This window comes from Narcine bancroftii, chromosome 7 (genome assembly GCF_036971445.1).
Source record: "Narcine bancroftii isolate sNarBan1 chromosome 7, sNarBan1.hap1, whole genome shotgun sequence".
Lineage (NCBI taxonomy): Eukaryota > Metazoa > Chordata > Chondrichthyes > Torpediniformes > Narcinidae > Narcine > Narcine bancroftii.
This window is the reverse complement of record NC_091475.1, coordinates 68,984,288-69,010,743: the sequence shown is the minus strand read 5'-3', so window position 1 is coordinate 69,010,743 and position 26,456 is coordinate 68,984,288. Positions and strand designations below refer to the sequence as shown.

Genomic DNA, 26,456 nt, shown 5'->3' with positions numbered 1-26,456 from the left:
TCACAATCTTAAAAGGAAAATTAAAATATCTTGATATAGAACCATTTAAAGGTAAATGTTATGCAGATTCAACTTGTACTCAGAAAACTGACAAATATGAGAAAGCAAAGCTAATATGCTTAGTATAGAAATATCTAGATTAGATACAAAAACCAAAAGATCATCTGCATATAAAGAAACCCTCTGTCCAATACCATTCCTATGGATTCCTATAAAATCTCTACTTTCATGAAGAGCAATTGCTAGAAGTTCTAATTCCAAGTCAAAAAGTAATGGACCTAAAGGACAACCTTGATGAGTACCCCATTAATTAGTAAGAATTTAGGCAGTAGGACATAAATATAATAATTTAATCCATTTAATAAAACATGGTCCAAAATTAATTTTTTTCCAAAGTGGCAAACAGCTAACCCCATTCCACCCGATCAAAAGTCTTCTCTGCATCTAAAGAGAGAACACATTCTTGGGCAGGAGTGGGAGATAAATATAAAACATTAAATAAATGGAGTATATTAAAATAAGAATAACAGTTTTTAATAAAACCTGTTTGATCTTCAGGAAAGATTAATGGTAAAATATTCTCCAATATTTTAGACAAAATTTTGCTATAGACAATAGGTGCTGGAGAAGGCCATTCGGCCCATCAAGGCAGCACCATCATTTATTTAGATCATGGCTGATCTTCCACTATCTGTACCCTGTCCCTGCCTTCTCCCCATAACCTGTAATTTCCCTGTCCACAAGAAACTTATCGAGTTCCCTCTTGATCTTATCCAGAGAACCTGCCTCTACCACCCTCTGCGGCAAAGCATTCCACAGACCAACAACTCTCCGGGTAAAAAAAAATTTTCTCATCTCTTTCCTAAAGGGCCTTCCCTGTATTCTTAAACGACGGCCTCTCGTCCTAGTCTCCTCCAACATGTAATCAGTTTCTATTGTGTCCACTCCTTTAATCTCCCCTCATCCTTGTAAATTCCAATGTATACAACCCCAGTTTATCCAACCTTTCGGCAGACATCAATCCCGCATTCCGGGAACTAACCTTGTGAATCTATGCTGCACTCCTTCAATAGCGAGAATGTCCTTCCTCAAATTAGAACTGTAATTGTGTCCAGAACTGGACACAATACTCCAGGTGTGGTCTCACCAGGGCCCTGTACAACTGCAGAAGTACATCTTTACTCCTATACTCTATTCCCCTTTTTATGAAGGCCAATGTGCCATTTGCCTTTTTCACAGCTTATTGAACTTGCATGCTAGCTTTTAGTGACGTACAAGTACACATAGATCACGTTGCACTTCCCCACTGCCTAATTTGACTCCATTTAAATAATAAACCTTCCTATTCCTGCCACCAAAGTGGATAACCTCATGTTTATCCAAACTGCATCTTCCATTCATCTGCCCACTCACCTAATCGTCCAAGTCCCCCTGCAGTTTTCTGACATCCTCCTCACACTTCACGCTGTCATCCAGTTTCGTGTCATCTGCAAATTTATTAATGTTATTTATAATCGGCTTATCTAAATCATTATATATGATAAACAACTGAGGACCCAGCACTGAGCCCTTGTCACATCCTGCTATCCTGAAAGTGACCCGTTCATCCCTACTCTTTGTTTCCTGTCTGTCAACCAATTTTCTATCCATGTCTGCACCCTACCCCCAATACCATGCTCAATACCACCCTCAGTTGATCTCCTGTGCGGGACCTTATCAAAAGCTTCTCTTATTTTCTCTTTCTTATCCATTGCCCTATCAATCAGGTTCCCATCCTCCTGCCAAATTAGTTTAAACCATATCCAACATCTATATTAAACCTGCCTGTCAGGATATCTACAATACTAAAGAATTGTAAAGAATACTAAAGTCTGTAAGAAGCACTTTCAAATGGATCCTTTCCCTTTTTCAGAATAAGAGAAATACATGCTTCATCAAAAGATGATGAAAGATTCCCTTGTTTAAATGAGTCATTAAGCACAGAACTTTTTCAGGATTTAACTAAACAAGTTGGGGAATTTCTTTGGAAAGAGAAGATGTTAAAAAAAAGTCATTAGGAAAATTAACATGGAAATATGAGCAAGGAGGATTGCAACTTCCCAATTTTAAAAATTATTAGAGAGCAGCACAATTAAAATTTTTAGTCTTTGTTTGGTAAAATTATTGAACTAAATAAGATAGGTTAAATCAGATGTGTTTATTTATAAATGGGATTTTAAATCTAATGTAATAGATAAGGAAGCTCCAAGATTAAAACATTTGTTGAATATTTGGAATAAAGTAAAATTAGAAGTTGATAGATATATTCTTTCATTAAAAACACCAATAATTAATCCTTTGCTTTTTTTTAAAAAGATAATCCTTTTTTAAATATATGGTATAATAAGGGAATATCTAATTTAGGGCATTATTATAATAGATTGATGTCTTTTGATCAATTAATGGTTAAATATGGTATATCTTTTAACACATTATTTTGTTATTTTAAATTAAGAGCTTTTTTGAGAGAACAATTGGGACTGGAAATGATTTTCAGTGATCTTTCAAATTTGGAACAAATTATAGTTGATGGAATAGTTAAAAAATTTATTTCAATTGAATATATATTCAAGAAAAGACACCTAAAATAGGTTGTTTAATTCAATGGAAAGATGGAAATGAGATTTGGACATGATAATAGATCAATGTTTGGCAGAATTTGTGTAAAGAAGTTATGACAAATACTATTAATACTATTAATTATATTTTTTTATATCAATTATATATTACTCCTCAGAAGTTGAGTAGATGGATCAGATCAGTGATTTAGATGTGGAATAGAAATTGGAACTTTCCTTCATTCCACGTGGTCTTGTTTAAAGGCCTTTTTGGGTTTCTATTAGTAAATTTTTACAACGGATAGCGGGAGTGAATTTTCCTTTAAATCCTGAATTGTTTTAGTTAGGAAATTTTAAAAGTGTTACTCCTAAGTTATTGTTATCAGATTCTCAATTAAATTTTGTTAAGTAGGTTTTAGTAATAGCAAGGAAATGTGTCACTGTAACATGGAAATCTGATGTTTCAATAACATTAGACAGATGGCATGCTGAACTTCAAAGTTGTATTCCATTAGAAAAAAATACGTATAATTTAAGGAATAATATATATTTTTTTATTTTGCAAATTTGAGGTGCGTATGCAAAATTAATGAAATTTAAATTATTTTTAAAATTTCTTGATCAGTGAAGTTTTCCCTAAAAATATAACTATGATGTTTTTGAGGTCTTTGAGTGTAAACTGATGAAATCCGATTGAATTATTTGTCATAGTTTCAATTAATATTTTGTATATTAACATAGAAACATAGAAGATAGGAGCAGGAGTAGACCATTCGGCCCTTCGAGCCTGCTCCGCCATTCAATGAGATCATGGCTGATCTTAAAGTTCATTACCCCGTCCCCGCCTTCTCTCCGTAACCCCTAATTCCCTTATACTGAAGAAATATATCTAATTCCCTCTTAAATATATTCAATGAACCTGCCTCTTCTGCTCTCTGTGGCAATGAATTCCACAGATCCACCACCCTCTGTAAAGAAATTCCTCCTCATCTCGGTTCTAAATGGTTTGCCTATTATCCTCAAATCATGGCCCTGGGTTCTGGACTCGCCCACCATTGGAAACATCCCTTCTGCATCCATTCTGTCCAGTCCTGCCAGAATTTTATATGTCTCTATGAGATCCCCTCTCAATCTTCTAAACTCCAGCGAGTACAATCCCAAATTGCACAATCTTTCCTCATAAGTTATTCCTGCCATTCCAGGTATCAGCCTGGTGAATCGCCTTTGCACTCCCTCCATTGCAAGAACATCCTTCCTCAGATAAGGCGACCATAACTGCACACAATACTCCAGGTGTGGTCTCACCAAGGCTCTGTACAGCTGCAGTAAGGTATCCTTATTCCTTATTCCTCTTGATATGAAGGCAAACATACCATTTGCCTTTTTAACTGCCTGCTGTACCTGCATGCTGGCCTTCAGTGACTGGTGCACAAGAACCCCTAGGTCTCTCTGCACTTCCCTATCTCCCAATCTATTGCCATTCAAATAGTAATCTGCCCTCCAGTTTGTATTACCAAAGTGGATAACCTCACATTTATCCAGATTAGTTTTGGGATTAGATTAATTTGGGGGGAGGGTAGGTCACTAGGGATTTTTGTAGTTTTTAGTTTTTTTATAAATAGATTTTCAACATATACTTGTTAATTTTTTATTATGTCTTTGGCTTGGCTTCGCGGACGAAGATTTATGGAGGGGGTAAAAAGTCCACGTCAGCTGCAGGCTCGTTTGTGGCTGACAAGTCCGATGCGGGACAGGCAGACACGATTGCAGCGGTTGCAGGGGAAAATTGGTTGGTTGGGGTTGGGTGTTGGGTTTTTCCTCCTTTGCCTTTTGTCAGTGAGGTGGGCTCTGCGGTCTTCTTCAAAGGAGGTTGCTGCCCGCCAAACTGTGAGGCGCCAAGATGCACGGTTTGAGGCGTTATCAGCCCACTGGCGGTGGTCAATGTGGCAGGCACCAAGTAATTTCTTTAGGCAGTCCTTGTACCTTTTCTTTGGTGCACCTCTGTCACGGTGGCCAGTGGAGAGCTCGCCATATAACACGATCTTGGGAAGGCGATGGTCCTCCATTCTGGAGACGTGACCCACCCAGCGCAGCTGGATCTTCAGCAGCGTGGACTCGATGCTGTCGACCTCTGCCATCTCGAGTACTTCGACGTTAGGGGTGTAAGCGCTCCAATGGATGTTGAGGATGGAGCGGAGACAACGCTGGTGGAAGCGTTCTAGGAGCCGTAGGTGGTGCCGGTAGAGGACCCATGATTCGGAGCCGAACAGGAGTGTGGGTATGACAACGACTCTGTATACGCTTATCTTTGTGAGGTTTTTTAGTTGGTTGTTTTTCCAGACTCTTTCGTGTAGTCTTCAAAAGGCGCTATTTGCCTTGGCGAGTCTGTTGTCTATCTCATTGTCGATCCTTGCATCTGATGAAATGGTGCAGCCGAGATAGGTAAACTGGTTGACCGTTTTGAGTTTTGTGTGCCCGATGGAGATGTGGGGGGGCTGGTAATCATGGTGGGGAGCTGGCTGATGGAGGACCTCAGTTTTCTTCAGGCTGACTTCCAGGCCAAACATTTTGGCAGTTTCCCCAAAGCAGGACGTCAAGCGCTGAAGAGCTGGCTCTGAATGGGCAACTAAAGCGGCATCGTCTGCAAAGAGTAGTTCACGGACAAGTTTCTCTTGTGTCTTGGTGTGAGCTTGCAGGCGCCTCAGATTGAAGAGACTGCCATCCGTGCGGTACCGGATGTAAACAGCGTCTTCATTGTTGGGGTCTTTCATGGCTTGGTTCAGCATCATGCTGAAGAAGATTGAAAAGAGGGTTGGTGCCAGAACACAGCCTTGCTTCACGCCATTGTTAATGGAGAAGGGTTCAGAGAGCTCATTGCTGTATCTGACCCGACCTTGTTGGTAGGTCACTAGGGATTTTTGTAGTTTTTAGTTTTTTTATAAATAGATTTTCAACATATACTTGTTAATTTTTTATTATGTAACTATGTTGTAATGTTCTTAATTTTTGACATTATATATGCTTACTAAATAAAATATTTTTTAAAAAAAGCACAGAACTTGGTTGTGACACAAGCAATTTGGAAAAGGATTTATAAAATTCCATGAGGTACCCATCAGGTTCTGGAAATTTACCAGATTGTAAGGAGGAAATTGCCAAAAAGTATTTCCTCTTGAGAAATTAGTGCCTCCAGACTTGTACGTTAATCCTGAGAAAGTGTAGGCAAATTAAGGTGGTCCAGAAAATCTGGCGTTGAAGTACTATCATTACTAGATTCAGAAGTATGCAATCTGGTATAGAATTCTCTAAATGCATCATTTATTTTTGAATGGTCAGTAGTATAGTTTCATCTGAATTTTATTCATTTGTCTCTCAGCAGCCATTCCTTTCAATTGGCTAGCCAAAAGATTACTAGATTTTTCAAAAGGTGCTGCTCAATGGGATAAGTAGAAAGAAGATCAAATTTAGTTTTAAGTTCAAACCTCCTTTCATATAAATCAGGATTTTTAACTTGTGATGACTGTAATTCAATGTATTTAATCTGTTCGATTAAATCTAATTTTTCCTTGTTAGTTTTCTTCTTAATATTAGCTGAAAAGCAATAATTTGCCCTCTCAGATATACTTTCATAGTATCCCAAACAATCATGTTAGAAATTGTTGGAGATGAATTTGTAGTGAAGAAAAACTGAATCTGCTCTTCATTTAGTTCAAAAAATCTTTATTTGAGAGTAAGGTAGAATTAACGTGCCAATGCCTCTTTGTAAAAGTGATGTCAGGAAAGTTCAAAGACAATATAACAGGAGCATGATCACTATTCCTTGGTATTCACATGAAATTAATCGATTACCTATTAAAAAAGAATCAATCCTCGTATAGCTACGATGCACAGTTAGGAAAAAAAAATTCTCTGCTATTAGGATCTTAAAAAAAAGCCAAACATTTGAAATACCAAAATTTGTTAAAAAGAGTGAATTACAGCAGCAGATTTACTTAGAACAGCAGGTTTAGAAGAAGAACAATCTAGAACAGTATTTACCCAACAATTAAAATATCCCCCACCCCTGCCCCTCAATACCAGTGAGTATTGACTTAACTCAGGTAGAGCTGAAAAAAATATTTTTTTAAATTCTGGATCATCATTGTTAGGGGCATATACATAAGCAAAAACAACCATTTTATTATGTAATTTACATATAAGAGTAAAATAACAACCTTAATTATCTGATAAAGTGTTATGATATACAAATGGGATATTTTGCTTAATTAAAATGGTAACTCCCCTGATTTTTAGCATCAGAAGAAGAATGAAAACATTGTCATCTCCATTTAGACACAAACCTATCCTTATCAGATTTCCTGATATGGGTTTCTTGAAGAAAAACGATATCAGCCTTTAGATCCCTAACATGAGCAAATACCCTACAGCATTTAATTGTACCATTCATACCATTAATATTCCATGATACATCTAATTGGGTTAATCATGAGTCTTAATTAATATTAATTAATACTATGAAAATTATCTAACTGTGTCACCATTCCAAGAACTGTCACCTTAAAACCACACAGTAACACAAAATATGTAAAGAATGAAACAAATATAACCTTGCAAATACATAAAAAACCCAAACAAAAACCCATCCCACCAAGCTTCCCAACTCTGAAGGTTGCAAGACAAGTTTGCAACCCGCTCAAAAAATACATTTAACCCTCACACTTCTACTGTAAATCTTAATATATTAAAAAAGGTAAGAATTCTATAGAAAGGAACTTTAACCAAAGTGAGAAATACAAGGTTATCTGTAAAGATAAACAATATACGAACATGCACTGTAGAAACATGTCTCATTCCCATTATCAGCTAAAATGGAAAAATACATGCAGATTGTTAACATCATCAAAACCTTTAAACCTTAAATCTTCAGAATAATATCAAATCATTAGTAATTAAAGAAAGAAGGCTCCTTTAACTATAAAAATCCATATTTAACTTTCCAAGCTCAGTAATATGAACTCTAAAACTTATATTTGATTATTATAAAATTTTCCAGGCCTAAAATAGATTAAGTGTGTATTCATTATTTCAGTGCTGACTGCATTTTCCCACGGTCTTATAATAATAAACTAACCGTGTGAACTTACTTTCCCATGGTCATATAATAAAATGCATACAGTTTATCACTTTTGGTACTGATAAATGAATAATCAAAATAAGTGAATACTGTCAAGACCGCAGAGCCCACCTCACTGACAAAAGACAAAGGAGGAAAAACCCAACACCCAACCCCAACCAACCAATTTTCCCCTGCAACCGTTGCAACTGTGTCTGCCTGTCCCGCATCGGACTTGTCAGCCACAAACGAGCCTGCAGCTGACGTGGACATTTACCCCTCCATAAATCTTCGTGTGCGAAGCTAAGCCAAAAAAAAAAGAAAGAATAAAGTAAGATTAATAAATTCATTTAACCCTTCAATTAACACCAGAAAAGAGCAGTCAGAATTCCCCTCAACCAAGAAAAAAATCCCCTATCAAGACGAGAACAACTTCAGGCACAGACTATTAGTTCATGTCACACTTGAAGTTGAGATGGAGTCAGCTTAAACATTGTGAGCATCATCCAGCCAATTCAAAAATTTCTTATAGCCATCTTCCAAGGTGATCCATATACTGGCTGGATACAACAAAGTAGGTCTAAATCCTTATATAGCTCAATCATTACTTCTCTATATTCTTTCTGCATCTCCATAAATTCAAAGTAAAAATCTTCAACGAATCTAATTTGTTGATCCTGATATATCAAATTTCTATTCCGTCGAGCTTCATGAATAACATGATCCTTCTCTTGCTTGTAATGAAAATGAAGAATTACCAAACATGAATGATGTTCTGAGGTTGCCTTGGGACCAGAGACCAGTGTGCTCTGTCAAGTTCAGGCTTAGTAGTAAAAAAAAACTCTTCCAGACACTTCCACAAGTAAATTTGAGAAGAAATCAGTTAACTTGCCTTTCTCAGTATCTTCCTTTAAGCCCAAGATCCAAACATTTTGGCATCTGCTTCAGCTCTCCAAATCAACCACCTTCAAGGTTAACTTGGAGTTGCTGGCAGACAATATATCACATCGAGTTTCTAGTTTATCCATATGGTCGTTAACAGACACTAAACCAACCTCTGCAGTTTCTAAATGTTCCTCAATTGCTTTTTCAAGCTTAGAATCAATTTCTCTTAGACTCTCTTTCACTGTTGCAGTTATTTCTCATGCTTAATTTTTCAATATGTCTGAAGTCAAAAGTGACCATTTTTACCATTTTTAGCAGCTTTGGCTCCTCTGGTTGTCATAATTTTCAAAAGCATTGATGTTAAATATTGAAGAGATCAAATTTAAGCCACTTTGGTTAAAGATTAAAGATTATTAAGTGGGAAATGATTAAAATTGATTGAATAACCTAACACTGCCTCCAATACCATGCAGTCACCAGTCCAGAAGTCCACCAGAACTATTTTCAATGTAATCTCACCGGGTGAAATGCTAAAGCTGTTCAAACACCGTTCTTAAAATAAACTTGTTAAAAAGGCTTAGTATGCTACAACAAAGGATTATTCTTGCTTCTCTGTCATTTTTGGAGTTTTGCGCACCTCCACCTCCAATTCGCTCTTCCACTCTTTCTCTTCCACTGGCATCAGGAAGAGGTTTTCTAGATTGCTCTGATGCAAGCTGGAAGGATCACATTGTTGATTAACCTTAAACTTTTGCAAACATGTCTCAATTTTGAAAATTAAGTGCGGAAAAAAGTCACATTTGAGCTAATGAATTTTGACTTCAAATAAAAATATTTTTGTTTCCTCTAGATTTGTTTCAAAAAAGCCCTTAATTTGTTGTCTTTGACAGAACAAGCACTACTGGATCAAGCACCTCAGACACCGCCTCCCAGTCCTTTCACAGCTCCTGCTTTCAACAGAGGTGCTGGTGGCAACAACACTGAAGGATTTGACTATAGCATTGCAAATACGAAAGGTGTGTGAGTTCATTTGTGTAGTTTATTGAACTTGCATGTTGTTTAATAAATTTGTTTCTCTTCCATACAGGATAAACCATAGTCACTTTATTTTTCAGCACGCTTCAAATTTCTTTATGCCAAATATTTGGATATGAAGAAATAATCTGATACTGCCAGATTACAAAATGTATCTTTTTTTTGCACAAAAGATGAAAAATGAATGTAGAATAGTTTTATAGTATTATACTAGGTAATTATTTTTTAATTTAAATTTAGACATTCAGCACAGTAACAAGCCATTTCAGCCCACGAGTCAATGCTGCCCAATTTACACCCAATTAACCTTCATCACCACCCACACCCCGGTACGTTTCGAACAGGGGGAGGAAACCAGAGCTCCTGAGGAAAACCCATGCAGACATGGGGAGAACGAACAGATTCAAACCCCAGTTCCAATTGCTGGTGGTGTAACAGCGTTGCACAAACCGCTACACTAACCATGCCGCCCACTACAAATTATTTGTTTCCCCACATATAATTTCTACATGGAAAGAATTCTATGAACAGTTGACTTGGTTGCAGCTATCATATTTTGTATTTTTTCTTGAGAATCTCTGGTTGGCTCACTTTCTGGTGATATTTCTGCTGTTTTTGATTTATTCAAAAAAATTAACAACAAATCGTTTTCTGCATAAATTACAGCCAACAAGTCAAATGGGTCTTTTGGGTATCCTATAGAATTGCTGTGGAATATTAAGACATTTAAGAAATTTAATATGCATCAGGATGACTGGGAAAATTTAGAGATCATAAAAATACATGTAAATCAGAAAGAACTTAGTTTAATATCTAATGCAACAAATGACTAAACTTTGAGCAGCAGAGGTTTCCTTAGTATTGGGCTAGAATTGGAGTTTGTATTGCAGAGGTGGACTTTATTGCACAAATAACTTTGAAGCATAAGTGCTTCTATAAGCTATGGAGGGCACAGGATGTCATTCAAAACAGCCCAGCAGCTTTCAAAGGAAATATTGAGGGTAAGGGAATGGCATCTTATAACTTGTACAATAAATTGCACTGTTTACCATTGTTTTGCTAGTTGTGTCCCATGTTTCCATATTAGCAATTATAGCAATTAAAATACTAGACTATGACAAGGAAAGTTTAATGTTAGATTTCTGTATTTTTTTGAAGATGAAGTGGCGACTGACCTTGATTTGGAATCCTTTACTGAACCGGGTAAGTTGCAATACAGTGCTTATGTAATTTCATTCAAGTAAACCCACCAAGACACTTGACACTGATCAAGTATAAAGTAACGTATGACATTCTCAACAGAAACTTCTTTTGGTAAATCAATGTTATCTGAGTGTGTTAATTTGTAAAATTGAACTCTGAGCGTGTGATTTAAGAACTTCAACAAAATTGTTCATAAGATTATCCTTTCAGTCTCACACTGCATTAATCAACAATTCTTGTGCCCTCTGATGTTTTGCGTGTTTTCAGTTGATTGGAAAGATTCTGAATTCAAATTTTCCACCTTTATTTAAAAAAAAATATCTTCAAGGACAGCAGCTGAAGATTGCCAATCTGTCACGTGAAAAAAATTATTCACTGATATGTTCTGTTTGCATCCTACTTACTATATATTTGGGCTTATGTCGAGTCATAAAACCCTCAAAAATCACTCAAATGATTGGGGTCGACTTGTACACCAGATATACTTTTGACACTTTAAATTCAGGGAAAAAACTGTTTGAAAAAACTGTTTGGTGTACAAGTCGACCCTGAAATTGACGTATTAGTCAACCCTGGAATCACCAGTTCGGCGTATTAGTTGACCCTAGAAGCACCTCCCCACTGCTAGCGGCGCCGTTCCCCAACAGGTCCTCACTGTCGAGCACCGCCTAAACCCACATTCTGCAATTATAGAGCCCAAGGTCTCTGTTCCTACCTGGGAGCCTAAAATCACTGCTCCTTCCCGAGGTTCCCCCTCTGGCTGGGAGAATGAGGGTGCCACTTCTGCCACGTAACCTGAGATTCCTGCTCTTGCCCAGTAGGCCAAGGATTTTTTTACTGTTTCTTTTTACTTGTTTACGGTAATTTACAGCTTTGTTACTTGCCGATTTGAGATGTATTAAAAAATGTTGGGTTGTTGCTGGGAGGCCCGGACAGCTAGAAAATGGGGGTCAACTTGTATGCCGGATATACCATAAAACAATTAAAATTAGGCTTAAAAAAAAGTGGGGGGGGGGGTTGTCGACCTATCTGGTGGTCAACTTTTACGCCAAAATATACGATAATTTAATTCTACATTTATTTTGCATCAGACAGACTGTTTTCCTATCCCGGTTCTTGACTAGATCAGCACTAACCATAATCAGAACTGATTTACACTCTACATTCTTGCCTAAAACTAGCTATAAAGTGTTATACAAGGGAACCATTGAATTAACTGATTAATATGTTATACTTTCTTCCTCATAGTGAAACAATAGCTGCTGTTTCATACACTGTTTTAATGTGCTGCATATAAGGTTCATGAGCTGGGAAAGCCACAATGGAACCAAAAGAAATAAAAACACCATTTCTACACCTTGTTTTTCATACAAAAACCTTTCTAATGGGTTCCAATAATTGAGCATGTTCAAATCCCTTTTTAAGGAGTGCAAAGGTAAATTTCTTTCACTCATTCCTTGTGTATTAGTAGGCATGACTGCAGTAAAGATTCATCTAGCACAGTGGTTTTCAAACTTCCCGACTAAACTCACATTCCATCTTCAGTATTCCCAATGCCATAGGTGCTCTGTAATTAGTAAGGGATTATTAAAGGTGGGATGTGAGTGGGAAGGGAAGGTTAAGAACTAATTGTTACTGAAATATTTTGCTTGAGAAAAATTGCCATTGGCCCATTTCCTTTGGAGTTATGAAACTGTGCACATAACAAGTCAATAAGGTACGAATAAAACAGTGGTTTTCAAACTTTTTCTTTCCACCCACATCCCACCTTAAGCAATCCCTTACTAATTGCAAAGTACTTAAAGTGGAATTTGAGTTCAGAGGGGGAGTTTGAAAACCCCTAGCACATCCTCCATGTGATTCTCTCACTACATCCTTCTCCAGCCCACCAAGGTTCTGTTGTGATGTCTCAGTCAATGTTGTGAATTACAGAGCAATGGTAGCATAAAATTACTCACAGGTATCCAGAGACCTGAATTCTTTATCTAAAGACCCGAGTTCAAATCCCAACACATTAGGTGGGAAACTAAAGAAAGAAAATCCTGCAAAGAAATCAATAAGATGGAAGGCTAATTACTTGTGTACTAATATGAATTTCTGGGTGCAAGTTCTTTGTAATTGTGACCAATTGTACCTCTTGAGGTTTTGTAAGCAGATTATTTATTTTGCATTGTGCCAACAACTTAATCAAAAGGGGGGAGTGGTTATGGTCAAAATGGGCTGAGTCGGAGGGGTAAGGCTTTGGTTCAACAGGCTTCAGCAAGAACAGGTAAGAGGCAAGGAATAGTTGGGAGTTGAAGTCAGAAAGGGCCACCCTATTCAAGGAACTAAAAGGATTCAACAGGTAGGCACAGGTAAGGGCAGGTTTTTTAGATATCATATTTTGTTCCTGTCGTCATAAACAGTGGGAATAGCAGCTAAGGCAGTGGAATGCTCCTCTTACAAAATGTGGGTCCTTAGGGAAGTCAGCAGTATCTCTGATGACTTCATCTGCAAGAAGTGCATCCAGCTGGAGCTCCTGACAAGACGAGTTAAGGAATTGGATCTGGAGTTGGATGAACTATGGATCATTTGAAAGGCAGAGGGGAGTGATAGGAGTTACAGGGATACTATCACACCTAGGAGCCAGGAGGAGGGTAGATGGGTGACAGTCAGGAGAGAGAAAGGGAAAAGACAGGCATCCCTGTGGCCATCCCCATCAATAACAAGTATACCATTTTAGATACTGTTGGAGGGGACAACCTACTAGCAAAAAGCCATGGATTTCAGGTCTCTGGATGGAGTCTGGTCCTGTGCCTAAAGGAAGGGAGGAGAAGAGGTGAGCTGCAGTGATAAGAGGTTCTGTGGAAGAGATTGAGTATCCCGGATGGCATGTTACCTCCCTGGTGCCAGGGTCTGATTGAGTTCACGATATTCTTAGGAGGGAGGGAACACAGCCAGATGTCGTGGTCCTTGTAGGGACCAATGTTGTGGGTAGGAAGGGTGAGGAGGCCCTGCAGGGAGGGTTCAGGAAGTTAGGCGCTAGGTTGAAGGACAGGATCTCCAGGGTTGCGATCTCAGGATTGCTACCCCTCCCACTTACTAGTGAGGTTAGAAATAGGAGGATAATGTAGCTCAACATGGTTTGATTTTCGAAACTGGAGAAAGGCCAATTTGAGAAAATGACAAAGGATCTTGAATGTGTGGATTGGGATAAGTTGTTTTCAGGCAAGGACGTGCGAGTTAAGTGGTGGACCTTCAAAGGTAAAATTTTGAGAGTATAATGTTTGTATGTTCTTGTCTGGATCAATGGCAAGGTTAGCAGGCATAGGGAACCTTGGTTTTTGAGGGATATTGGAGATCTGATTCAGAAGAATAGAGAGGTGTATGACAGGTATAGGCATTATGGAGCAAATTAGATTCTTGAGTATAATAAAATGCAAGAAAAACTTCAAGAAAGAAATCAGGAAGGCTAAAAGAAGACATGAGGTTGCTTTGCAGATAATGTGAAGGAAAATACCAAGGGTTTCTGCAGTATATTCTGCAGTAAACTCCGGGAGATCCAAAATGAGTGGTGGACTAGCCTCGCCAAACGAACCCAGCTCAGCGCGGACATTGGCGACTTCAGGGGTTTCTACGAGGCTCTAAAGGCTGTGTACGGCCCCTCACCCCAAGTCCAAAGCCCGCTGCGCAGCTCAGACGGCAAAGTCCTCCTCAGCGACAAGATCTCCATCCTCAACCGATGGTCAGAACACTTCCAATCTCTTTTCAGTGCCAACCGCTCAGTCCAAGATTCCGCCCTGCTCCAGCTCCCTCAACAGCCCCTAAGGCTAGAGCTGGATGAGGTTCCCACCCTGGATGAGACATATAAGGCAATCGAACAACTGAAAAGTGGCAAAGCAGCAGGTATGGATGGAATCCCCCCAGAAGTCTGGAAGGCTGGCGGCAAAACTCTGCATGCCAAACTGCATGAGTTTTTCAAGCTTTGTTGGGACCAAGGTAAACTGCCTCAGGATCTTCGTGATGCCACCATCATCACCCTGTACAAAAACAAAGGCAAGAAATCAGACTGCTCAAACTACAGGGGAATCACGTTGCTCTCCATTGCAGGCAAAATCTTCGCTAGGATTCTACTAAATAGAATAATACCTAGTGTCGCCGAGAATATTCTCCCAGAATCACAGTGCGGCTTTCGCGCAAACAGAGGAACCACTGACATGGTCTTTGCCCTCAGACAGCTCCAAGAAAAGTGCAGAGAACAAAACAAAGGACTCTACATCACCTTTGTTGACCTCACCAAAGCCTTCGATACCGTGAGCAGGAAAGGGCTTTGGCAAATACTAGAGCGCATCGGATGTCCCCCAAAGTTCCTCAACATGATTATCCAACTGCACGAAAACCAACAAGGTCGGGTCAGATACAGCAATGAGCTCTCTGAACCCTTCTCCATTAACAATGGCGTGAAGCAAGGCTGTGTTCTGGCACCATCCCTCTTTTCAATCTTCTTCAGCATGATGCTGAACCAAGCCATGAAAGACCCCAACAATGAAGACGCTGTTTACATCCGGTATCGCACGGATGGCAGTCTCTTCAATCTGAGGCGCCTGCAAACTCACACCAAGACACAAGAGAAACTTGTCCGTGAACTACTCTTTGCAGATGATGCCGCTTTAGTTGCCCATTCAGAGCCAGCTCTTCAGCGCTTGACGTCCTGCTTTGCGGAAACTGCCAAAATGTTTGGCCTGGAAGTCAGCCTAAAGAAAACTGAGGTCCTCCATCAGCCAGCTCCCCACCATGACTACCAGCCCCCCCACATCTCCATCGGGCACACAAAACTCAAAACGGTCAACCAGTTTACCTATCTCGGCTGCACCATTTCATCAGATGCAAGGATCGACAATGAGATAGACAACAGACTCGCCAAGGCAAATAGCGCCTTTGGAAGACTACACAAAAGAGTCTGGAAAAATAACCAACTGAAAAACCTCACAAAGATAAGCGTATACAGAGCCGTTGTCATACCCACACTCCTGTTCGGCTCCGAATCATGGGTCCTCTACCAGCACCACCTACGGCTCCTAGAACGCTTCCACCAGCGTTGTCTCCGCTCCATCCTCAACATCCATTGGAGCGCTTACACCCCTAACGTCGAAGTACTCGAGATGGCAGAGGTCGACAGCATCGAGTCCACGCTGCTGAAGATCCAGCTGCGCTGGGTGGGTCACGTCTCCAGAATGGAGGACCATCGCCTTCCCAAGATCGTGTTATATAGTGAGCTCTCCACTGGCCACCGTGACAGAGGTGCACCAAAGAAAAGGTACAAGGACTGCCTAAAGAAATCTCTTGGTGCCTGCCACATTGACCACCGCCAGTGGGCTGATAACGCCTCAAACCGTGCATCTTGGCGCCTCACAGTTTGGCGGGCAGCAACCTCCTTTGAAGAAGACCGCAGAGCCCACCTCACTGACAAAAGGCAAAGGAGGAAAAACCCAACACCCAACCCCAACCAACCAATTTTCCCTTGCAACCGCTGCAATCGTGTCTGCCTGTCCCGCATCGGACTTGTCAGCCACAAACGAGCCTGCAGCTGACGTGGACTTTTTACCCCCTCCATAAATCTTCGTCCGCGAAGCCAAGCCAAAGAAGAGTAAAAGGATAGTAATGGACAAGATTGGACCCCCTGAAGATCAGAATGTCGGCTTTGTATGGTACCGAAAGTGATGGGAAAGGTCTTCAATGTTTTTTTTTTCATCAATATTCATTCAGAAAAAGGGGAGTTGTGGATGTAAGAAAAACAAGCAGTGAGGTAATGGAACCTATACAGATTAAAGAGGAAGAAGTGTTTGCTGTTATCCACCCTTACTTACTTTAAGTAAGATATTCCCTTGGTCCTTGAGGGAGGCTAGTGGAGAAATGCAGGGTCTGGCAGAAATAAGTAAAATGTCCTTAGCCTTGGGAGTGGTGCCGGAAGATTGGAGGGTAGCTCATGTTGTTCCGTTGTTTAAAAAAAGGCTCCAAAGGTAACCCTGGAAATTATAGGCTGGTGAGCCTGACGTCAGTGATAGGTAAATTATTGGAAGGTGTTCTGAGAGATTGGATATACAATTATTTGGATAGCCATGGATTGATTAGGGAGAGTCAACATGGCTTTGTGCTTGGTAGGTCATGTTTAACCAATCTTACTGAGATTTTCCAGGTTACCACGAAAGTTGTCGAAAGAATGGCTGTGGATGTTGTCTACGTGGACTTTAGTAATGCTTTTGACAAGGTTCCGCACGGGTGGTTAGTCAGGAAGGTTCTGATGCTAGGTATTCATGGTGAATTAGTGAATTGAATTCGGTAATGGCTGGACTGGAGAAGCCAAAGAGTAGGGGTGGATGATTGTTTCTCAGACTGGTTGCCTGTGACTAGTGGTGTGCCTTAGGGATCGGTGCTGGGACCATTGTTGTTTGTCATCTATATTAATGATAATGTCGTAAATTGGATTAGCAAATTTGCAGATGACACTAAGAATGGAGGTGTTGAGGACAGCGAAGGTTTTCAAAGCTTCCAGAGAGATCTGGACAAGATGGAAAAATGGGCTAAAAAATGGCAGATGGAATTTAATGCAGACAAGTATGAGGTGTTGCCTTTTTGAAGGACAAACCAAGAAAGGATATGGGGCACTGAGGAGTGTGGTAGAACAAAGAGATCTGGGAATACAAATACATAATTACATGAAAGTGGCATCACAGGTGGATAGGATTGTAAAGAGAGCTTTTGGCATATTGGCCTTCATAAATCAAAGTATTGAGTTGAGGAGTTGGGATGTTTTGTTCAGAAGGTTGTACAAGCCAGTGATTAATCCTGTTTGTCTGTTTTGCTCCTGGTGTACACGGCTTGTCATAATCAATGATGGCCTTTGTCTTGAAATTAGTTCGTAGATGTTCACAACGTCACTGATTATGGAATTATTCTGAGTGAACTATAAATTGCTACAACTTTAGTCTTGTTTGTTAGGTTATCCCACTAATCAAAGAATTAATGCGTTTTATTTGAATAAATGATTTTAGAATGCAGGTCTTCATTTCTTCATTGAATGTGTTTATATAAATTGCTGTGGAGCTTTGGCATCAAAGATCAAATGCATTTCAGTAGCTTTATAATATCACTAGGGTTTAAGGGAGTTAAATCTCGTCTTACATAATTTTACCTGCTACAGGTGACCAGCTCAGCGCCATACTGAATACTATTCAGTCACAGCCTTTGCTTCCAGCTTCTAGTGTCTTTGGTCAAGCTGCAAAACCTTCTTCTTCCCTTGTTCACAGCCCATTTGTGTTTGGACAACCCCTTTCTTTGCCACAGTCTCAACCGCAGCTTCTGAGTAAGTCTGTCTCATCAGCCTAACATATTCCTTCCTGTGGCTTTACTGTTGTATTTTGAACACCTCTTCCTACAGTAGTGCACCAAATTAATTTTGAGTTTCCATGCCTATCTTCATACTTTGCCACATTCCTTTGCATGTTAATAACTTGTGCACATTGGGGTGCTCTTTATTGTCTGCAAAGTTTTAGTCTTAACAAAAAAATGATTGGGTCAATTGGATTAGTACTGAAAATGTCAAAATGTGGTCAATTGTAAGAATTAGAAACAAGACTATTTTAGATCTTTTGAAAGCTTAGTTTAAAAGCTAAGTTTGTAGATTTAAAAAATCTGCAAATAGCTCTGCTTGTTCTTGCTGCTGTGGTATTTCTATCATTGGATCTTTTGCTGCTTATTTGCCACTGTCTTCCTCTGTAGACACTTCACGCAGCCTTGCTTCACGTGAGCGCTCATGTACAGGGCCTGGTTCAAGTGTCTGCTCTATAGCTCTGAAGTCAAAGGGTGGGTATATAGTGTTCATTCGCTATCTGACTGTGTAACTTTTGAAATCCTGCAGAAGACAACAGTGCTGCTTTTGCTCTTTATACATTCATGTTGATTCTTATTTGCAGATTGAAATTCAAAATTGTAGGGTAATACACTAACCATACTTGCTCCTGGCATTTTATCTCACGATTCTAGTGCAGTAACAGTATTTTCGCAAAGTTGTAGAGATTCCTGAAGATGGAGTTGACGATTTAATTATTTCATTGTCTGTGAGCAATGCTAATTCCTTTTTTGAAAGGACTTGGGTAAACCAAATGTGGTTTATTGATTGTGATATATTTGAAGGCTTCAATTTAATAATATGAAAATTAATCTTATTCAATTCAGAATGAATAGTTATCCATCCAAGTGGAATCAACTGAGAACGTAATTACATTTTGTCAATCTCACTACAGTATTTGTTTCTTTGTAAGAGAAGTTTCACAAAATGTGGGACTGTGTGAAATTTAACCCAAGCTTGACTACAGGTTTCTTTTCAAGAATCGACATGGAGGAACAGGAGTGTTTGATAACATTTTCACTTTGGCTTTAAAATGTTTTGTGTAGGATTTTAAAGGAAAGTTTATTTATGTTGTACTTTATTCCCATTGCAGTCATGGAAGGAATTAGTTGTACTACGGGCAACAGCCCTTTAGTGGTATCACTTTTCAAGGGTGGTCTGGCAACAAAACTTTTTTTTTAAAGATGAAATACAGTGTCAAGTAAACAGCTTACTTGAAGGAAATTTGAGATCAAATCTCCTGTTCACTTGAATGAGACAGCAGTTTCAATGTTCATCTGAAGAAAATATTTAAACCTTCCTCTATTGAAATACAATAAAGAACCCTTTTATTGAAAAGAAAATCTGCCGGTACATTAAATTCACAAATTAAAGAAACCCTACCAGAAATTCGTACCCAATGTGCCATGCCTTGGGATATATAATGAAATAGGCTGGTTTTGTTCCAGAGATGATAACATGAATATTTTCCAAATTTAATTTTTAGGTGATATAGGAAACATTGTAATATCTGGAAGATCTTCCACTCCTTCTGGAAACTTTGATTTGCCTTTCAAATACAAAACTGAAAATCGATTGCAAAAAATTGAGGGTCGGATCAGCAAAGCTGCTGTGGAGCAAACAAAGACCAAAAATGCGGAATATTTGACTGCTAGTGAATCTCTAATTCTTAAATCTGATGCTGCTAAGTTGAGGTCAGACTCTCATAGTAGATCTCTTTCACCAAATCACAATACATTACAGTCTCTGAAAACAGATGAGAAGACGACCATCGAACCAAGGGCAGAGTCACCAACACCAGGTTCACGATCAGTGTTGCCAAAACAAAAGTTATCTGGGAAGGGCAACTCATCAAGTCCTAATTCTTCACGGCCATATTCTCCACATGAAAGAAACTTAACTCATAAAGTTAATACAGCTTCAAAGATTAGACTGGATCCACCACGGGAGAGATCAAAGTCTGATTCATATACTTTGGACCCTGACACAGTTCGCAAGAAAAGAGTTCCTCTTACCGAGAACCTGCGTGGGCGCTCAACTTCGCCCAAACCAAAATTGCTACCCAAGGAGGTTAAACCTGTCACCAATATGGAAAACAGAGTGCCCTCCCCTCAGGTCGTGCAAGAAAATCTTCACAGTGAGATAGTTGCGATTTGTACATCGAGTACTCTGACAACAACCAGCAATTCAGATACAGTGTCTGAAAGAATATCTGAAATACAAAACTCTGATGACTCCTCCCCAAAGGTCCATTTCAGCATCGGAAAAGCTCCACCGAAAGAAGAACAAGAAACTCGATCATCCCCGAAGATGAGTCGGAAGAGTACTGGCAGACACACGAGACCCAAGAAGGAGAAAATGATGGCGACTATTTTCAAGGAAGAAAGTAATTCTTTATCTGTTGAGCCTCCGAAACGAGCAATGTCTCCTTCAGTTGCAGAATGTGCTCGTGCTGTGTTTGCAGCTTTTCTGTGGCATGAAGGGATTGTCCATGATGCGATGGCGTGCTCATCTTTCCTGAAGTTCAATCCTGATCTGAGTAAAGAACACACACCCATGAGAAGCAGCCTTTACAACCAACCAGGTATAGAGGAAAGAGAGATAAAGTTAAAGAACAGGCACTCACTGGAAATATCATCCGCTCTAAATATGTTTAATATTTCTCCTCATGGTCCAGATATATCGAAAATGGGCAGCATTAATAAAAATAAAGTCCTCTCAATGCTTAAAGAACCTCCATTGCCTGAGAAAAATGAAGATGGAAAGGTAGATTCATCAGCCTACGAACCTTCGAGCCTTTATTCCATGAAGAGCAAGTCCCCGTTGCCACTGACTTTGCAGCATTTGGTTGCCTTTTGGGAGGATATTTCAATGGCAACCATAAAAGCAGCCACTCAGAACATGATCTTTCCTAGTCCTGGTTCAAGTGCTGTACTGAAGAAAAAAGAAAATGAGAAAGATAACAAAAAGAGCAAGAAAGAAAAGAAGAAGAAAGACAAAGCAGAAGCAAGACCACGAGGAAATCTCTTTGGAGAAATGGCGCAGCTTGCAATGGGAGGTCCTGAGAAAGACACTATATGTGAACTGTGTGGTGAATCTCATCAATATCCAGTAACGTATCACATGAGACAAGTTCATCCAGGTCAGTAATTTATTTGTCCAACCAATTTAAAGTGTCCATAATAATCAAAAGGGATTATACTTTTGACATTATAACTTAATTGAATTAGTTTTCTGATTATGTTTGAAAGGCAGTGGCAAATTGAGCTTGAGTTTGAGGTCTGAGCCAGTGATACTGCTATTGAACAGAATGTTTGAACTGTCTTGCTGCCTGTAAATGCTATGGGTGGTGTTATTTCAATTGGTTTAGTTTGAGCCTCTGATAAGTATCCCTGTTATAATTAATGCAATCAATGTTCATTGAGACTTGAGTAGTAACCTCTACCCAACATGAGAGGATTACGCTGCTCCTGTGGTCAGGATGGGTATTTCAGCATTGGACAACAGGTCACCTATTCCATCCATTTTGAAGTGCAGATCCTCACTCCTGTTCAGCTGAAATTGGAGAAATGGATATGGGCTAGGGTTTGTATCTATGATTCAAGTCAATTTTATGAGAGATTTTTTGATATGGTTCTAAACATAATTTTTCATCCTCCTATTTCATCTATAAAAGACTTTTTTTTATCTTGGTAAAGGTTGTGGTCGCTATGCTGGAGGACAGGGCTATAATAGCATTGGTCACTTCTGTGGTGGATGGGCGGGGAACTGTGGTGATGGAGGTGTTGGAGGAAGTACCTGGTATCTGGTATGTGATCGTTGCAGGGAGAAATATCTCCGGGAAAAACAAGCTGCAGCGCGTGAAAAGGTACGTGCCATGTGATGAAATTTGGCTAATGTTCCGAAAGGCACCACCATGAAAATATTGTTCCATTGTGCAATTGGATGCTGTCTCTTAAATCCTAAGAGAATTTTGAATTTGGGCTAAATTTGTAAAAATTTCTCACATTTTATTGATGTGTACTGTCAGACTTTTAATGAGTGTTGCAATCCTGTGATTCTTGGGCACTGTCATGACATTTGCTGGATTATATGCTGACAGAAGTTCATGCAGAGTTCACGTTTACCATTAGCTACACATTTATGATATTGATCTTTTAATATCAAATGTCTTGAGTTCAAGGTATTAAATGGTACAAATATTTAAACATGTATTACGTGAAAAATGAATTATTTTCAAAATTGTATTCTTTCTGGATCTCTCTCCACGGTGGGCCTTTTCACACCGCATTGTAAAATGGAAATGCCCCAGAAATTTTCCTGTGAACCTGCGGTGTGAAAAGGTCATCTCAGGAATTTTAAATGGGGAGGTAGGCCCCAGGAAATTTTAACGGGCCACCCTCTCCCTGCAGTGCGAAGAGTCAAATGGCCAAGCAGGGAAGCTTTGTGATGTCTGCACTTGCGTGCTGCATCATGTAGGCGATTTAAAATTAAGAGATACTAACCGCTGGACAACATCGGGCCACTTTGGCCTGTCACAACAGCAGCATAATGTGGGATGAATGGCTGTCCTCATTAACCATAATCCCTCACGCAGGTAGATTTCCCAGAGTGGTTCCAGCTGCATGAGGGATTATGGGAAACAAAGTCAGCCGTTCATCCCTCATTGTGCCACCATTGCAACATGCCGAAGCGGCCCCAAAGTACGGAGGGGGTGGGTGAGTGAGCCATCGATGGACAGAGTGGGGGAGGGAGCAGGTAGGCAGGTGAGTGAATGACCTACCAACAGGAGGGAGGAGGCGAGTGAGACAGATAGCCGAGAGTGATGGAGAGAGAGCAGAAAGGTGAGCGACCGACAGTCAGCCAGGGGGAGAGAGGGACCGGGCAGCTAAGTGAGCAACTGACTCACGGACGGCCAGGGGAGAAAGAGGGAGAGGGAGCGGGCAGGCAAGTGAGCGACAGTCAGCTGGGGAGGGAGGGAGAGGGAGTGGGCAGGCAAGCAAGTGACCAACAAACAGATGGCCAGGGGGGAGGGAGGGAGCGGGTGAGCAAGCAACTGACAGCCGAGAGGGAGCAGATGGGCAATCGACGAATGGGTGGAGCCTACTCATTCCTGCATAATGTGTCATCAGTTGGTGGCAAGACTCCGCCTAAATTGCCGGAGAGGACAAATTCCCAGGAAAGGGCCGGGAGGTCCAGAATTCCTGGGAATTTCTCCAGGACAAAGTAGAATCAGTGCTTTCCTGCAGTGTTAAGATGCCTAGTGATATCGATATTGTTAGCAGGAAACTTTATAGTTTTCCAGATAAACCATTCAGAAAGAGATTGTCGAGAAAAGTTCTTGACATCCTCATTGGAAGACCACAGTCAGTACAAATTTGAAACAATGTCTCCTCCTCACTATCAACACAGGCGCACCCCAAGGATGCCTCCTTAGCCCACTGCTCTGCTCACTATGCACTTATGATCATGTGGCCAGGCAAAATTCCAGTGCTATCTACAAATTTGTTGATGACATCACAATTGTTGACAGAATCACAAACTGCAATGAGGAAGCGTACAGGAGGGAGAAGGTCGGCTCGTTGAATGGTGTAATTACAACAACCTTGCACTCAACATTAGCAGATGATTGTGGACTTCAGGAGGAAGGCAGGAGAACATGAACCCGTCCTCATCAAGGCTCAGTAGTGGACTGGGTCAAGAACTTCAAATTCATGGGTGTCAATGATCCCGGAGCCTCTATATTGATGCAATCATGAAGAATTCTCACCACCAGCTATACTTCGTGAAGTAAAACACGAAAATCTGCAGACTTTGTGAGGTTTTTGAGGAGATTCGGTATGTCACAAAGGTGCCATCGCTCAGGACAAGAAAATGCTCCAGAGGGTTGTTAACTTGGCCTCTGACATCACGAGCACCAGTCTTTATTCCACCAAGGACATCTACAAGCGGCGGTGTCTAAAGAAAGCAGCTTCTATCCTCAAGGACCCCCACCATCCAGGCCATGCCCTCACTCTGCTACCACTTGGGAAAAAGGTACAGGAGCCTGAAGATGAGCACTCAGCCACACAAAGACAGCTTCTTCCCCACTGCCATCAGATTCCTGAATCGTCAATGAACCACAGACACTCCCTAACTTTGACTTTTTTGCACTATTTTAATTTAGTTTTGTAAGATGTTTTATATAAACACTTCCACTATGACGCTGCTGCAAAACAGCGAATTTTGTGGCTTGTTCATGACAATAAATTCTGCTTCTGACTTTCCATTAATGACATGCATTACACCCAAAGGCAAAGGAGCAATCCCCACACTGTGCACCCAATTTAGAGCATAATGCATAATTTGCATTTGATAATTAATCATTCCTCAGTTCTGGTTGTGTGAGAGACCATGGCAATCTGAGGATGATTGGTGTTGAAGCTCTTTTTTGAATTGGAATATTTCCTTGTGGAATATTTGCAACCTGCAAAAAGAGAAGCAAATGTCTTCATATTATTTCTGCATGTAGGTCCCAGGAAGAAAGCTTTACCATTTTTATATTTAAGCGTGAGTGTGAAAATATGGATGTGTTGTGTGTGTGTATGTGTGTGTATATATATATATATATATATATATATATACACACACACACACACACACACACACACACACATATATATATATATATATATATATATAATCTATACAATTTTAAAAAATCACGCACACAAACGTGCACACACACACACACACTACGTTTCCGATTATCTGAAAACCTCTTAACTGAAATTCTCAGTTATCTGAATATTTTTCGGTGGCAACGTATCACAAGTTGGAAAAAATCATTTCACCCGACATGCTCATGTGGGGCTCTGGCGTGCTGTGAGCGCCAGTTTGGTAACATCAGTGAGCAATTGGAGGAAGTTGATGGGCCAGCCATCGCATGGGAAAATTGTCCTCATTTCCGGTAACTCTCTCCCCTCTCTCTTTCTGTTTCTTCTTTACCCTCCACTATACTTGGTTCTCTGCTGTCCCCAGAGTTGGCGCGAGAACAAGCTAATCAGTGGAATTATGGTAACCGCAGTGGGGGGGAGGGGCACTGATATTTTTGTGGCATCAGATGGGGGAAAGAGGTGGCAGTGAGGGGGGTGGAATTGGAGTGGGACCTCGGGCTCTGGGGCAGGTTTGGTGATGGCAATGGGAAGGTGTCAGTCTTCAGAGGGGGACCTTTGGCTCTTGGGCTAGTTTGGTGATTGTCAATGAGGAGCTGTTGGGGATTGGAATGTGGACTTCAGGCAGCAGTGGAGAGGTGTCTGGGATCGAGCGGGGCTCTTAGGCAGGTCGGGCGACGGTGGAGGGGAGGTGTCAGGATTGGCATCAGCCGATACACGTATTCTGCTGATTTTAATGGGCTGCTTAAATAATGTTCAATTCTCGCCACAAAATGCTGGTTGCTGCTGATCACCGAGACCACCCTACTGCTGCTGCAGTCCCCGACAGGAACTCACTGCTACTGTTAATCCCTGCGGAGGCTTCCCGGGCCGGTGGAACACTCACTAGCAAATCAGCGAGCTCTGGTCTCCCTGGTCACCGGAGCTTCCAATGCCAGAATCCCGAATCTGAATCCTCTCCTAGGCCTACCACATACACACACTGGGCAAGTAGGCTAAGGGGAGGGTTCAGAGTCAGCATCTGGTGTGCTGAGGTGGGAGGGAAGAGGGTAAGGGGGAGGGGAGAGAATGCCACCTGGGAGCCCGAGGTCTTGCTCCTTTCTGAGAAACTACTCTCCTTGATGTTGCCGGGTCAAAGGATTCTTCCGACTGCTTGAGGCTGGGAGACAGTTACACAAAGTTTGAGAAGGAGAGTTGGATAGAAAAGTCAATAGAGGAAAATAAAGAAGAAAGAGAAAGTGAGAGGGGGAAGGAGTTACCTGAAACGAGGACAATTGTTATTCTAATTCTAATGAATTTTGTTTCAACCTGAGAGGTCATATCTGTTACAAAAAATTTTGGATAAATGAGGATTTCTGATGTGCTTTGGATATTCTCATTTTTCCGAATTGAGGATCTCAGAATCTGATTTTGGGTAATCGGAGTTGTACTGTATGTGTACATGCACAAAACACACACACCCACAGAACTTGCCCACGTAACCCACATGGTTTTGAATTACATGGGTTTTGATATAATGCAGTCAGTCCCCATCCTGAGCAGTCGGTCATTTACTTTCATTCTATCTTTGATCAGAGACAAAT

The 26,456-nt window shown here is 40.5% G+C and overlaps 1 protein-coding gene across 16 annotated transcripts in view; it reads left to right on the top strand.

Annotated features, from left to right (window-relative positions):
- The window catches only part of mycbp2 (MYC binding protein 2), a 291,326-nt gene that overhangs the window by 172,668 nt on the left and 92,202 nt on the right, over positions 1-26,456 (top strand). For 14 of the 16 annotated variants that reach the window (XM_069890301.1, XM_069890291.1, XM_069890299.1 and 11 more), the window contains 5 exons: positions 9,486-9,611; positions 10,789-10,833; positions 18,592-18,675; positions 19,707-21,362; positions 21,919-22,088. In XM_069890301.1, the coding sequence (XP_069746402.1) occupies positions 9,486-9,611; positions 10,789-10,833; positions 18,592-18,675; positions 19,707-21,362; positions 21,919-22,088 (2,081 nt within the window). The remainder of the gene's footprint in view (positions 1-9,485; positions 9,612-10,788; positions 10,834-18,591; positions 18,676-19,706; positions 21,363-21,918; positions 22,089-26,456) is intronic. The other 2 variants (XM_069890297.1, XM_069890296.1) reach the window with 1 other exon arrangement.